The sequence below is a fragment of the Podarcis vaucheri genome (assembly GCF_965113315.1).
Source record: "Podarcis vaucheri genome assembly, chromosome: 11".
Taxonomy (NCBI): domain Eukaryota; kingdom Metazoa; phylum Chordata; class Lepidosauria; order Squamata; family Lacertidae; genus Podarcis; species Podarcis vaucheri.
In genome coordinates, this window is record NC_138749.1 from 56,075,607 (window position 1) to 56,091,438 (window position 15,832).

At 44.2% G+C, this 15,832-nt stretch overlaps 1 protein-coding gene across 3 annotated transcripts in view; it reads left to right on the top strand.

Moving 5' to 3' along the window:
* Positions 1-1,949: 1,949 nt before the first annotated feature.
* The window catches only part of LOC309542698 (kelch domain-containing protein 3-like), a 66,960-nt gene continuing 53,077 nt past the window's right edge, over positions 1,950-15,832 (top strand). Inside the window, exons 1-6 of one of the 3 annotated variants that reach the window (XM_082241604.1) lie at positions 1,950-2,149; positions 3,665-3,736; positions 4,846-4,918; positions 5,294-5,336; positions 7,220-7,298; positions 14,434-14,522. In XM_082241604.1, coding sequence (XP_082097730.1) covers positions 3,675-3,736; positions 4,846-4,918; positions 5,294-5,336; positions 7,220-7,298; positions 14,434-14,522 — 346 coding nt within the window. In that variant the 5' untranslated portion in view covers positions 1,950-2,149; positions 3,665-3,674. The remainder of the gene's footprint in view (positions 2,150-3,664; positions 3,737-4,845; positions 4,919-5,293; positions 5,337-7,219; positions 7,299-14,433; positions 14,523-15,832) is intronic. The other 2 variants (XM_082241606.1, XM_082241605.1) reach the window with 2 other exon arrangements.

The window sequence follows — 15,832 nt, forward strand, 5'->3', positions numbered from 1 at the left end:
TCTCCTTTAAATCAGAACCAGTGAAGGTGGTGAAGGTCCTGTGTGAGTGCCTGGAGGCGGTAGGAGGATGGATGGCAGCTAACAGATTGAGGTTGAATCCTGACAAGACAGAAGTACTGTTTTTGGGGGACAGGGGGCGGGTGGGTGTGGGGGATTCCCTGGTCCTGAATAGGATAACTGTGCCCCTGAATGACCAGGTGCGCAGCCTGGGAGTCATTTTGGACTCACAGCTGTCCATGGAGGTGCAGGTTAACTCTGTGTCCAGGGCAGCTGTCTACCAGCTCCACCTGGTACGCAGGCTAAGACCCTACCTGCCCGCGGACTATCTTGCCAGAGTGGTGCATGCTCTAGTTATCTCCCGCTTGGATTACTGCAACGCGCTCTATGTGGGGCTACCTTTGAAGGTGACCCGTAAACTGCAATTAATCCAGAATGTGGCAGCTAGACTGGTGACTGGGAGTGGCCGCCAAGACCACATAACATCAGTCCTGAGAGATCTGCATTGCCTCCCAGTATGTTTCCAAGCACAATTCAAAGTGTTGGTACTGACCTTTAAAGCCCTAAATGGCCTCGGTCCTGTATACCTGAAGGAGCGTCTCCACCCCCATTGTTCAGATAGGTGGCTCAGTCAGGTGGCTGACTGAGATCCAGCACCCAGGGACTTCTGGCAGTTCCCTCATTGTGAGAAGTGAGGTTACAGGGAACCAGACAGAGGGCCTTCTCGATAGTGGCGCCCACCCTGTGGAACGCCCTCCCTTCAGATGTGAAGGAAATAAGCAGCTATCCTATCTTTAAAAGACATCTGAAGGCAGCCCTCTTTAGGGAATTTTTTAATATTTAATGCTGTACTGTTTTTAACATTTGATTGGGAGCCGCCCAGAGTGGCTGGGAAACTCAGCCAGATGGGCAGGGTATAAATAATAAAGTATTATTATTATTATTATTATTATTATTATTACTACTACTACTACTACTACAATAATAATAATAATGGTCACTTTGATGGACATTATGTCCCAACTCATATGCAGAGGGCTTGACTTTTCACAATTCAATCAATGTGATGGAAAAAATAATTGCAATAGTCAGGAGAGCAGCCCATTGTTCCAATCTAGAGCTAATCAGACTAGCTGAAGAGTGATGTTAACACCACCTGCCTCCACAAAAAGAAAACCACATCCTGGCCCGCCAGGAAATGCATTGCTCCAGTAAGAGAGAAGTACATTGTTCGTACTTAGATCTAATCAGACTAGCTGGAAAGTGAATACGACAACCTGTCTCCACAAAAGAACATCCCATCTTCCTGACCCTACAACTCCCACTCGGTCATCTCTTTCATCACCCCCTTTGATCCCATCAATACTGAATTTTCCTTTGCGGCCTTTGTCCAGAAGGGTATAAAAACTGGACTCCTAGACCCATTTCCTGTTCTGATTACCCAGATCTGCACTACAGTGGTACCTCGGGTTACAGACGCTTCAGGTTACAGACTCCGCTAACCCAGAAATAGCACCTCGGGTTAAGAACTTTGCTTCAGGATGAGAACAGAAATCGTGCTCCGGTGGCGCGGCGGCAGTGGGAGGCCCCATTAGCTAAAGTGGTACCTCAGGTTAAGAACAGTTTCAGGTTAAGAACGGACCTCCAGAACGAATTAACCTGTTCTTAACCTGAGGTACCACTGTATATATTTAAAGCTTGTTCCATGCACATTGAAACCACATGACTTCCCTCAAAGAAACCTGGGAATTGGAGTTCCTACCTCGTAAAAATATCATATCCAGCACCTTTAGCAAAGTACTGTGGCTTTTATGGCAGTCTGCCATGCAGAGATGTAACAGGTGGTTCCTGTCCTGGAGATAAAATGACGTGAGTTTTTTACATTGTGTGGCCGGAATATACAGTATGGGAAGGCTCTGTTTAAGTTGCCATGGCTCCAGGTAACCCGGAAATAATGTGGAGTCAGAAAGACAACTGTGAGGTGTGTGTTTCTTTCTGTGTACCACAGTGTCATAGCAACTGATGTAAGGCAAGGCAGAGAGCTAGATAAAGCTGGCGAATAAAGCAGACTAGAAATTAATATCTGGCGGCACACATAGAGCTTACAGATACCTATTTCCGGGGCTCCTGATGAAAGATTAAGGAACCACAGGTGAGTGGAGCATGGGGAGAAGAAAGGAAGTCAGTTCTTATTCATGCTTTGTAATGACTTTTTTCCCCCTCCCAAGCAACAGTCAATTAGCAGAACTATTAGGCTCTTTACAGATTGAAATCCAGAGGGACTTCTGCAAATGCAACTGAGTGTTACCCAGATTCCCTTTCTTATTGCAGCCGTTTGCTTTCTCTAAAAGCTTCTGCATGCAACCTGTGTATTCATCCTGATCTGCTTGCACAAAGTTAACATGTATAGCACACTGTATACAGACAGTCTTTACTGAGTCTTTATTCTGATTTGCTTGCAGGACAGGACTAAGTATCCTTCCTGTGTCCTTCCCGAATTGCTTTCAGAGTGTTTAAACTAGGGTTACCAGACGTCCCGTTTCCTGGGGACAGTCCCAGGATTTGGAAATAAATCCCCAGAAAAATTCCGTCCCCGGATTTCATCTAATGTCCCCGGGAAATGCAGCAGCGGCAGTCTCAGCAACCTGCAGCAGTTGGCTCTGGCTGGCTTCAGGAGCTGCTTGGAAGTCCCCATGTGATGGTGGTGCAGGGGCTCGAAGATGCCGCTTCCGGGCTGCCTCCACCTTCCCTGACCCCAGCAACTAAGCTGTGAAGGGAGGCTTCATGCTGCCTATCGGAGCAGCCTCCCAGCTCCTACTTGCGTGCAAGCAGGAGCGGGGCGGGGATCTCTCAGGTGTGAAGGGAGGCTTCACGCTGCCTATCAGAGCTTGCCGTGCAAGCAGGAGGGGGCAGGGATCTCTCAGGCAACGGGAAGCCTCCCTTCCCAGCTGAGGGATCCCCGTCCCCTCCTGCTTGCACACAAGTAGGGATGGGATTGGGGCTGCTCCGGTGGGAAGAGAGGCATCACGCTGCCGCCTTCCATGCCTGATCCACAGCACACCGCTCTCTCCCCCCCCCCCCCACTGAAGAACCAACAACTCAGGGGCTGCCCAGGCTCATGGAGAAAGGAGATAGAAGCCTAGGAGGAAGGGGAAACGTGGCGGTTGAGGTCAAGGCGGCGGCCGCCCCTCTGCTACCGCCATCGCTGCAGCATCAACGTCCCGAACATGTAGTATGTCATTAATTAATGAATTAAGTAATTAAAGTGTCCCAGATTCATTGAAAAAAATCTGGTAACCTTAGTTTAAACTCTTCCTGTTAGTCATTTGTCCATCCCACAGTTTTCAATGCATTCCCCAGTCACTTTCCAAACTACAGTAAGTCTGATTGTGTGTGTGTTTTTAAGTGCATTTGTTGCGCTAGATTGACAGAGTTCTTTAATTCACTTTAAGTACGCAAACTTAAAATTCCAGTTTGTACATGAATCCCGCAAAATAGTGGCAGGCTGGAGGCACCCCTAAAAACTGGGGTGGAGGGACAGCCCTGGAGTAGATTTCCACTTGTACTGTTGGATCCCATAATAAATATCTACCTGTAAACTTTTTTTTAACCTACTATACTCTGAAGACAATTCATACCTCTTTTTTCTGAATACATGTTTTTTCAGTAGTTCCAAGATGGCATTAGCAAGTGGACACTGGATTACAAAAGAAGTGATTGGGGACGCTCCAAGTCCTAGGTATGGGATAATGGTAAAACTGGTATCATAATGAAACATAATTGTTGCAGATTGTTGCATTTTTTTTGTCTAAAGAACATCAGTTATTATTTACATTTATTGTGTTGAATTGGCTTGTGATACCACTTAACATTAAATAGTAGCAGGATAAGTTCCAGATGAGATATATACTGAAGTTCTGAGTATTTATTATGAATATGTGCATAGTTAAACTAAGGGGGCTATTAATGGTCCATAGCAAAACTTTTGAGATACTAAACAGTGATATCTAGATTTTCTCGGTCAGTTTTACCATTTTCTTCTTTTGTTTTTTATCACATCACAAATTTGCCAAACATTGTTTTAAAAAGCACACCATGAAAGGCAGCAGCTGTCATGCATAATATGACCTGAAGAATCAGAAACCAGGAAGACCAAACTTTGAATAAGGAATGGGGGAAATATATAATTTACCTTAAAAATCACTGTAAACAATTAAAATTATTAGTAGGTTTGGAATGATACTTTCAGCATAACGTAGAACTATGGTTGTAATGGAGATTTAATAGATTTGGATTCATAGAGAAGTTGCAGGAGGAAAAAATGTTAACATAAGGACCCACAAAGGGGTGGCGGGAAGTCCAGGGGAATCTACAGAATTCTGTTTTTATTTTGCTTGTTTGACAATTGTTTGTAAATTTCAAAATTTAAAAAACTAAGTGTGTGTGTGTGTGTGTGTGTGTGTGTGTGTGTGTAGGGATTGCATCACAGAAGCAGTCATCATCCCTGTTGCAATAATGACATCAAAGTGGGAAACTACAGATAATCCCTCTACATATTTCACAGAACTGGTTTCTTATTCTTTTTCCACCCTTTTCTTTTTTAAGTGAAGGGGTTGTTCTCTGACAGATTTTGTGGATAAGCTTAGTTTGTCCCAGGCTGCGTCAGCTTCAGGTCATGAGAAACTGCTAGCTTGCTCTCTCATATTAATACCCATATTATACTCGAGTAATGAGCTGTATGAATAGGCTCCCACAGTAAGGCTGGCCTCTCCTCTGAGCAAGGGGGGAAAGATTCACTGTTATTGCTGCATCCAAATTCATTTACCATTGTTTCATGTTGCTCTGTAGACACGGACATGCATTGGCAATCGCAGGAAATATAGCATTTATATTTGGAGGCTGTTCCTTTAATGATACGTCTGTAAGTACCACAAATTGATGTTTGCTGTCCTTTGTTAATTTCATTACCGTTTGACATTTTGCTGTTGTTGGGAGTATAATAAATGGCTCGCCTCATGTACTCTTGCTGTTTGCTTTAAATCTTCTCTATTTCCCACTGTACACAAGTACTTACTGAAGAATCACTGCATTTCAGTCATTGTCTACTAATGTGCATTGTGGAGACATGCCTGCAGATTCTCTCTGGGTAACTGTTTAGATATTATTTCTACTGGTAGTCACTTGAGATAGCTTAAACCTGAATGTAATTTTAAAAGCCCTCCTTATCTAGATGACAATATTGATGCCCTGTAAATAAAGATATCAGCTTCAATCTCTCTTTCTCTTTCTCTCCTAGGATGATCAGCCAACATATTTCAATGACTTCTACATGTTGACAAGTGAGATACTATTAATCTTTTCTAGCAGGCAGCTTTTTCCGTGGGTTTATTCCTCCCTTTGGAGTGGCACATATTTCACTATAATAGACCAGTCATTTGTAATGCAAAAAAAGGCTTATCACTATAAAATTGTGGAAGTGTATTGCAAACAATGAGACTAGAATGGATTAAGGTTAGAGGGTTTTTTCTCTCCTCCCAGGCTAGTTTGAACAGCTGTACAACAACAAAGTTATCTTTTCCCCTGGTATGAATGCGCCTACTGTGGTCCAGTTTTTTTGGTCAATAAGGCATAGGCAGAACTGTTGGGTGCAAGTGTGATCACGCACTCGCAGGTTTTGTGATTTTCTTAAACATACCTTTTTATTTATTGAGCCACATATGTACTCTACATATTCGTAGTACAGTGGTGCCCCACAAGACGAATGCCTCGCAAGACGGAAAACTCGCTAGACGAAAGAGTTTTCCGTTTTGAAGGTGCTTCGCAAAACGAATCTCCTATGGGCTTGCTTCGCAAGACAAAAATGTCTTGCAAGTTCCTGCGGGGTTTTTTTTCCTTTCCCCCCCTTTTTCTAAGCCACTAAGCCGCTTATCAGCTGATCCGATAAGCCGCTAAAAGCCGCTAATAGCGCTAATCTGCTAATCTGTCAATGGGCTTGCTTCGCAAGACGAAAAAACCGCTAGACGAAGAGAATCACAGAATGGATTCTTTTCGTCTTGCGAGGCACCACTGTATTTCCTATAGAAATAGTCATTCTGCTGACCTTACATCTCATCTCCAAGTTTAGCTTTAAGCAATTCAGTGTGGGTTTTTGCTTAAAAGACAGTTAAGAGACAATGTAAGAAATGCATTAGCCCAGGCATAGGCAAACTCTGGCCCTCCAGATGTTTTGGGACTACAGCTCCCATCATCCCTGACCACTGGTCCTGTTAGCTAGGGATGGTGGGAATTGTAGTTCCAAATCATCTGGAGGGCCGGAGTTTGCCAATGCCTGCATTAGACATCTTGAATATTTGAATCATCATAATGAAAAGCAAGCTGCTCTGATTTTTTTTGATGTAGAAAAGGCCTTTGACAACCTGAACTGGGATTTTTTTTTTTTTTTTTTTAGTTTTGCAAGAAATGAACTTTGGAAATAATGTTATTAAATGGGTGAAATCAATTTATACATCACAGACAGCACAGATAGCGGTTAGTAAATATTTGACTTAATCCTGTGATATACAGAAGAGGACATGGCAAGGATGCTCATTTTCCTGTTACTTTTCATCCTGCTCTTAGAAGTCTTGCTTAGAGGTATTAGACAATATGAGAGACTTATGGGAATAAAGATTTTAAAAGACGTATAAACTTGAGAGCAATTGCTGACGTTTTGTTGTTAACTTTAGAAAACTTGCTGCAGGGAGTAGTTCTAATGGATAAGATCCAAGTTTAGGTTTAAGCAATTCAAAGCACTGCCATCAGATGCAGTGCTGTTACCTGGGGCAACCTGCCCCATTTCATCACCTGAGGCAAAATGGGAATGGTCTCCTCTTGTTGTCATCCCTGCCACTGCTACCACAACACCCCTGAAATAATGGTAAAGGTAAAGGTACCCCTGCCCGTACGGGCCAGTCTTGCCAGACTCTAGGGTTGTAGAGTAGGTAGGAATAACTAAAATTGACTGCACATTAAAATAGATGCTTGTAGAATCATAGAATTGTAGAAGTCGGATTCGGAATCCTGCCCACAGCCATCCCTGGGTGAACTCAAACCACCAACCTTCTGATTAACATTTGTAGCTTTAGCCAGTATGTTTTGAAACCGAAACACTGTATGGATGTATCGATATATGTTTGTGTATGTGTGTAAACATACCAATCACCTCAAGTTTATTCATTTTCAGTTACTTCCACTGATTTGACATGGGAAAGGATACCACAAGATGGACACATTCCTTGTCCAAGAGAAGGTCATTCACTTTGGTAAGCAAACAATTCAGCAAAGTAAACGCTGGTTATTTCTAGTACTTTTATGTCGATCGCTGAAATGACAAGAAGGTGGGCCTATTCTCTCACCTAAGCATGCATATGTGGAAGGAAATATATTGGAATTAAGAGCCTGCCGCCCATGTAAATGTGCATCTGATTGAGACGCAAATACTTACAGTGATTAATCACTCTGCACAGCCATAAGAAAGCCCAACTACCACCAAGCATATATTATTATTAATTTGTGAGCATCTGAGAATTGACAAATCTGAGAGAAAACCGATGACCAAAATCCAGAGCTTTGTGTTTAGCAGTTATGAAGATGAAAATGCTCAATTAGTGTTAGCCGTGCACTTCACGTAACAGACAAAGCTGTCATATCCAGCTTGCACACAGAGTCAACCAGTACAATAAATTCAGTAACATAAACATGGTGCTCATAATAAAAAAATTCCTTCCAGTAGCACCTTAAAGACCAACTAAGTTAGTTCTTGGTATGAGCTTTCGTGTGCATGCACACTTCTTCAGATACACTGAAACAGAAGTTGCCAGATCCTTCTATATAGTGAGAAGGTGGGGAGGGGTATTACTCAGAAGGGTGGTGGGAATGGGAGATTGGCAGATTGGGAGATTGATTGGCAGATTGGGAGATTGATTTTTTTTATTTTGACTATGGCAGACCAACATGACTACCTATCTGTAACTGGAACCATGGTGCTCATGTTTTTGTTTTAACTTTATAACAAAAGAAAGCCTATAGCTACGTTTTTGGTAGTGAGAGATGTATTTAGAGAGCACATTTACAGGCGTGATACTCGTCTTCTCTGGTCGGATTTTTGCTGTTTGCTTTATTCCTCACTTGGTTCCCTGATTTCCATTTTCTAGTAGCCGTAGAGGTGCTGTTTCTTTCACCTGTATCCTGTTTCAGATAAGCTTGGCGGTGATTGCTTTAATCCTCTCAGTCCCTTTGCTGTGCTTCCCTAGTGGATGACTTTGGGGTATTATTAAATGCACTACAGCTATGTCCTCCTCACTGTGGCATTAATACAGATGTGGCTCGCTGTTTCCATGTTTGGGTTTGTGCTTTCACACAAGCAGTTTCAATGCCAGCGCCTCCAGAAACTATGCAGATGTTTTCCATCCACTGGTGGGCAGTGCTTGGTGGAATGTATTCACATGGTTTATTGTTTGCTGCTCTCCTCAGTTAGTACCATCCTACCTTCCTTGGGGTCTGGAAGCCTGAAACACCTCGAGGGCATTTGCAGGTATTTGTTTGCCTGTGCCTGCCTGCCTTTTTTTTAATTGCAACACCGGCAAATTTATCCCAAAGCAAATTTTCATAAATGCCTTTTTAAAAAAACTCCTGAGTCGCCATTCTCTGATTTGGACAAAATTGCAGGTTAAGAAAATAAAAAAGTGTGTTGAAGGCTGTGTTGCACCCCATCACAGCAAGGAACGTGCAGGCCCAGATAAACCACACTGTAGTAAGAGGGGGACAAATTTCATGTTGGTTAATACTGCTATTAGGGACGCGGGTGGCGCTGTGGGTAAAAGCCTCAGCGCCTAGGGCTTGCCGATCGAAAGGTCGGCGGTTCGAATCCCCGTGGCGGGGTGCGCTCCCGCTGCTCGGTCCCAGCACCTGCCAACCTAGCAGTTCGAAAGCAAGTAGATAAATAGGTACCGCTTACCAGCGGGAAGGTAAACGGCGTTCCGTGTGCTGCGCTGGCTCGCCAGATGAAGCTTTGTCACGCTGGCCACGTGACCCGGAAGTGTCTCCGGACAGCGCTGGCCCCCGGCCTATAGATGTGAGATGGGCGCACAAACCCCAGAGTCTGTCAAGACTGGCCCGCTCGGGCAGGGGTACCTTTACCTTTAATACTGCTATTAGGTATTTCCATTCCAGACAATCAAAGGCTTTGAGGATGTCCAGGGACATGATCGTCAGTGGGAGTTTGGTTGTTTTGCTGTGTTCAAGAGCCCTCAAGGTGTTTCAGGCTTACAGAACCCATGGAAGGTATGAAAAGTCGGGCCAGCCTGCTCTAGCCATTTCCTTCTCTGTGGTCTTCCACTCTAGGAATCATCTTCAACGCTTTAACAAATACAGTGATACCTTGGGTTACATATGCTTCAGGTAACATACGCTTCAGGTTATAGACTCCGCTAACCCAGAAATATTACCTCGGGTTAAGAACTTTGCTTCAGGATGAGAACAGAAATTGTGCAGTGGCGGTGCGGCAGCAGCAGGAGGCCCCATTAGCTAAAGTGGTGCCTCAGGTTAAGAACAGTTTCAGGTTATGAACAGACCTATGGAACAAATTAAGTACTTAACCTGAGGTACCACTGTAGCATTGCTTTAATTTTTTTCTCCTTCTCAAACTCTCCCAAACAAATGTGTGGGCAGCTTCAACCACAAACATGACTGTAATAAGGGAGGATGTGATACCCATGAAAATTGTCACCCCCAAATTTCAGTCTGGGAAAAGGGGGAATTCTTGGCCTGGCCCTTTGTCTTCCAGAGGTCTAGAAGCAGAGCTGCTATTCTGTTTGCAGCTTGAAGAGCAATTATTTGATGCTGCTAAATCACTCACATCTGAAAGCACCTTACTTTCCATTAAAATGGACAACAGGCCTACTAAGCAAGAATAAGATCAGGCTGCATGTCTTTGCATTCACTATTAGCCCAGGGAAGTAAAACAAAGCCGAGCAATCTCCCAAACCCAGAAGAAGGGGCTCAGGAGCTATTTTAAGCAGCTAATATCTGCTCATTGAGCTCCCCTTACATTTAACTGTTCCCATATGTTAATCATTTGGATTCTCTGCATGCTTTTTTTTTTAAAAAAAAACCTTTGCCTCTGATTTATGCTGTTTCTTTTGCTGCCTTTTGCACAGGCATGGCCCATATGGAAACCATATTGCCTGTAACAGGTTTCAAAATGCTGGAGGAAAGTTGGGGGAAGAAAGTTTAAGAGAAGAACTACATGGGTTTCAGTAGTGAACACTGTAGCACCTCAGTCCTGGAGCTTGGTCCACTTGAGAGTGGGGGAAAATGTCACCCGTGCAGCTCAGTTTTGCTACTTTTAGGACCCAGGATGGTGGCAGTGGCCAAGGAATGTCCCAGCACTAGGGCAAGGATCTTGTGATAGGAATTTTGAGGTCTTAGATATATGTTAAACGTTCATAAGTGTACCAACCAAGCATGTACATAGATCAGTACAGGAAGACCAACCTGAAACCATTTTGATTCCCAAACTGAGCAAATGTTTTCTCTGCAAGGTCAAAGGAAAATGGAAATGCCTCCCCATTGCCTTTTCCTTCACAAATCCTATCTTAAAGGCACATTTAAGATATGAATAGGGTGTGAGTTGTGACCTGGCTCAGGAACTACAGTCATACCTCGGGTTGAATGCGCTTTGGGTTGAGCGCGTTCGAGTTGCGCTCCGTGGCAACCTGTAAGTAACGGAGTGCGTTGCTTCCGGGTTTCACCGCCTGCGCAGACGCTCAAAATGATGTCACGCGCATGCGCAGAAGCAGCAAAAAGCGATGCGTGCGTGCGCAGACGTGCCGTCGCTAGTTACGTTTGCTTCTAGATGCGAACGGGGCTCCGGAACGGATCCCGTTCATATCTAGAGGTACCACTGTAAGTATTTATCATTACAAAAGACTGGCCAGGCTCCCCAGGCAATCCAATCAAGTGACCGTTAAACAGGTAACCTGGCAGACAGGAGGTAAACAAACCACTCAGATTTCTGCTTTAGACCGCCTTTTCTGTGATGTATCTGGGGGGGTAGTCTTAGGTTACACCCCTTCTGTGATGTATGTATGGTGTATGGAGGGGTGGTCTTGAGTTCCGGGGCAGGGAATTTAAAATGTCTATATAAGGCCTTGCGTGCCATTGTTCTGGGTTCCTCCTCGCTCCTGCACGTGGTGAGCGAGGACCCTGTTGCAACAGATTCAAATATATAAAAGGATGTCACATAGAGGAGGGAGAAAGGTTGTTTTCTGCTGCTCCAGAGAAGCGGACACGGAGCAATGGATCCAAACTACAAGAAAGAAGATTCCACCTAAACATTAGGAAGAACTTTCTGACAGTAAGAGCTGTTTGACAGTGGAATTTGCTGCCAAGGAGTGTGGTGGAGTCTCCTACTTTGGAGGTCTTTAAGCAGAGGCTTGACAACCATATGTCAGGAGTGCTCTGATGGTGTTTCCTGCTTGGCAGGGGGTTGGACTCGATGGCCCTTGCGGTCTCTTCCAACTCTATGATTCTATGATTAATAAAGATCAGGCTTACTAGCTGCTTTGCTTCTCAATATTCTCTGGTTGGCCTCTGTTATTTTCTCCTACCAATAAGGAACCTCTGTAGGACTCTATATGGGCTCTTGGATACCCCATAAGGGGAAAGGGCAGATTTTCGTTTACAACAATCTCAATGTCAGACAATGTCAGGCAAAAGATCCCCGCATTGCAGGGGGTTGGCCTAAATGACCTTTGTGGTCCCTTCCAACTCTACAATTCTATGACTCATGAGAGGCAACTACTCCACCATCTGAATCGGAGTCCTCCTAAAGCCAACGCTGGGACAACTTTCCCTAAATAACAATGAAACTTTTTTTCCTCCCTCAAATGTCTACTACTGATTGATGCCAACACAATTTATATTTTTAAAAAGTCTTTTATAGGGGGGCGGGTGGCCTGGAAAACATTTCACCAGTGCTTTTTTCTGGGGGTACACGGGGTATGCATACCCCTAAACATTTTGTGAATCTAAGTTTGGCCTCATTGAGGGGCAGTCTTCCAATACGAGTAGGAAAATGAGAGTACCCCTAAATATTTTTTTAGAAGGGAAAAAAACCACTGCATTTCACTTTTGGAATAGCATGCAATTATTTTCCCTTGATTTTTTTAAAGCTTCTCTTTTGAAGTTTTTTTTTTTTGTAAAAAATGTTCACAAAAAAAATGCATATCTCTGCCAACCTGAGCATGACACTAGCAAAAATGTGCAAAAGGTCTACAAACATTTGTGAGCCAACATCTGTCAAAGCTACTTGGGGCATTTCACACCTTCTCCCCCCACAAATATGTCAGCTAGCTTGAAAAAAACAGTGGATTTTTCTTTAAAGAAATGTCTGGATTTGTATTTCTAACCAGATAGTTTATTTGAATATATATATATATCACTATGTCCAATATGCACAAAAGGGCTTAGAGGGAGCTCCTTTTGGATCACACATCTGCGTGTGTGTGTTTATGAGTGTGTGTGAGAGTTTTGTAAGTGTGTGTTTTGCTTGTTTACAAAGCTATTGTACTACCAACTTTACTGTACACTTGTGAAACATGGACCACTTATAAACACCATCTCCAACTCATCAAAAGATTCCATCAATGGTGTCTCTGAAAAAAATTTACACATCACTTGGGATGGCAGGTGAACTAATGTCAGTGTACTGGAAGAAGTAAAGATCACCAGTGTCGTAGCAATGATTCTTCAACATCAACTTCGTTGAACTGGTCATGTTAGGGTGCCTGATTATCATCTTCCAAAGCAGCTACTCTATTCCCAACTTAAGAATGGTAAACGTAATACCGGTTGACAACAAAAGAGTTTTAAAGATGCTCTCAAGGCAAATGTAAAAAAACACGTAATATAAGCACTGGCAAATGGGGATCACTGGCCTGCAAGCGCTCCAATTGGATAATAGTCTGTACCAAAGACATCATGGACTTTGAAGAAGCAAAAACTCAGGACAAAAGGGAGAAACGTGCTAAGAGAAAAGCACATTTGGCAAATCCTCACTGCAGGGACGCGGACTTAGAAAAAATATTGGGGGGGCCCGGGAAAGCTCATGAATAATAAATAAGCTCATGAATATGCAAATAAAGTGGCTCCGGCCCTAAATAGGGCAAGCCACGCCCCCCAGCCAGCCGATTGGCTGGCTGGGAGGTGTGGCCAGTCGGGATTCCCCTGTTCTCGCGGGATTTCCGACAGTGCCTTGGCAGTGGCGGTGGTGCTGCGAAGCAGCGAGGCAGGAGCCCCCGCCATTAGGGCGCACGGCTGGCTGGCTGGCTGGCTGGCGAAGGAGCAGGTGGGGAGGAGGCGGGGGACGGCGGCGGCGCTCTGCTGGAAGGGCGCCCGAGATTATTGGGGGGGCTGAGCCCCCCAAAAAATTTTTTTGAGGGGGCTCGAGCCCCCTCAAGCCCCATGGAGTCGGCGCCTATGCCTCACTGTGATCAGCTCTCACCTGGAAGCGTATGTCTCCACTGTGGAAGGACGTGTGGATCCAGAATTGGCCTCCACAGTCACTTATGGGCTCACTGTTAAAACCATGTTCATGGAAGACAATCTTACTCGGTTATGACTGATCGCCAGAGAAGAAGCATGTATGTGTGTCTTGCCCTTCCTGCTTTGGGCTTTGTGTCTATGCGCCTCTGGTGTGGAGCTCTCGACAACATTCCCTTGAGAAAATGCCCAAATGGTTTTCTGCAGCGCCATATTGTTTAATGTGCAATTGAAATCCTTTCCCTATCCCGCTGTAATAAATGGATCCTCTGCTATTTCACCCTAAATTCTCGCGGGAGTGAGTTCTTGGACTCTGAACTGTTTAGGTGCATTCTCAGGGCGGTACATGAGCGACCCCCCACAAAAGCTTATTTTACCTCACAAGCATGTTTAAGGGTCTTAGAGACATGTGGAACACCCCCTCTCCATACCACCAATACTTTTTTCCTCATCCAAGTTAGCGTTCACAGAGCATGCCAGTTTGTCCACCAGCAGCCCAGCCACTTCATTACTATATTCAGTACTATATTCTGCCACTTACATCTTTCCTCACTGGAATTGCTCACCTTTTGGTTTCCTTTAACTGTTTCCCACAGAGCAATCTGTTTACGAATGTATACACTGAGTCAGCCCATCGCCAAAAGTGAAATAAGGAGTTGTACAGCTACAGGTTATGAGCCGGTCAAAAGTAAAATCTGCCCAGAATGTAGATTATAGATACAACTGTACTGCCATAGGATAAAAGAGCTTGGTAATGTCCACTGTGACCATAAGTGTATATTTTCCATACAAAATTCTAGCCATGGGGGAGATGGTTTATGGCCAACTGTAAAATTTCTCAACTTTGCTTTACAGTGTAGTAAAAGGCAAGATATATTTATTTGGAGGTTGTTCAAGCACGAATGCTGAGCGTTGCCTTCCAGGAGTCTACACCTTTGATCTTGGTGAGTAAAAACATGGAATTAGATTGCCAGGGATTTATAGTTCATTTAGTTAATGGCAAGTCAAAGAGCCTTTTGCTCTTGTAGAATAAAAAGCATTTATTAATATATTATTGTTTGGTGGTGACCGTGGCAGCATGGAACTACGAATTTTGATGATCCCACCCTTTCCCTCAAACTTGTCTTTCTGAGGTAACTTGGTCATGATGGTGGAATCGGGGAGGGACAAACCAGCTTTGCTGAAAAAGCTAATCATTTTAAAATTGCAAGCTTTGAAAGATATAAACAAAAACTCGACTGGGTGTCCCGGCTCCTTGTTCCTAACTTATTATTTCCCTCCAGTAAATTTATTTATTATTTCTATTCATGGCAAACCGGAGCTCATTTTGCACAAATATATCTCATAGTGGTTGAACAAATGAAAGATGAATGCCATTCAATTAGGTCTATTGCCATGGAGCTCTGAAGCTGCCTTTCCCATGGCACCTAGAGAACGGAAAGGAATGTAGCTCATTTCAAGCTCCTTTTAAGATATATCTTCCCTTTGCTCAGTGAAGGTGATTTGGCTCTTGGGTTAGGTTCCCTGCTGAGAATGTTCCAAATCAAAGGCTCCCTCATTACTGAATGCCAGTTCATAATGTACCATATTTTAAATCCCACTTTAGACTGATTAGTTCCAGAAGGGGAAATACTGTAAGACGCTGGGTGTTTTAGCCTGGGGAGTTTAGCCTGGAGCAACAACCCAACCCCAATTTTGGCTGGAATTTTGAAAGAAATTGCAATGAAAACAAACGCTGACTGCTTTCTGGAAAGCAAAAGTGTACGTTTTCCCAGATCTGCTGCACAAGGTTACATGAATGGTTGGTTTGGGGTGCAGTTTTGGCACTCCCGGTCAGCAGCAGCTCATGCAGTTTTTCACTGGAGAGTCTTACCAACTTCACTTCCACTGAGCGTCTCTGCATGGGCGAACAAAACTGGCACCTTTACAACAGAGCAGGGTGGTGCAACATGTGGCCCTCAATGCCTTTTTGGGTGGCCCTCGGCAACATTTGAGCTCCCCCCTTCCCGCAGCCCTTGCAGCTCCCACGTTGCCTTCCCAAATCTTGGTAAGCAAGGTACTGAGCTTTGGGAAGGAGGCATGAGGGTTCTGGCAGGGTCCTAGAGTCCTCCCCAAAGCCTAGTTCAGTTTGGAGAGGAGGTAGAAGGTCTCTGGGACCCTGCCAGAGCTTTGTGCTTCTTTCCCAAAGCCCGGTATCTCATTTAGCTAGCTTTGGGAAGGCAGCATGAGGACTGGGGGGCATGACAAATTCTGG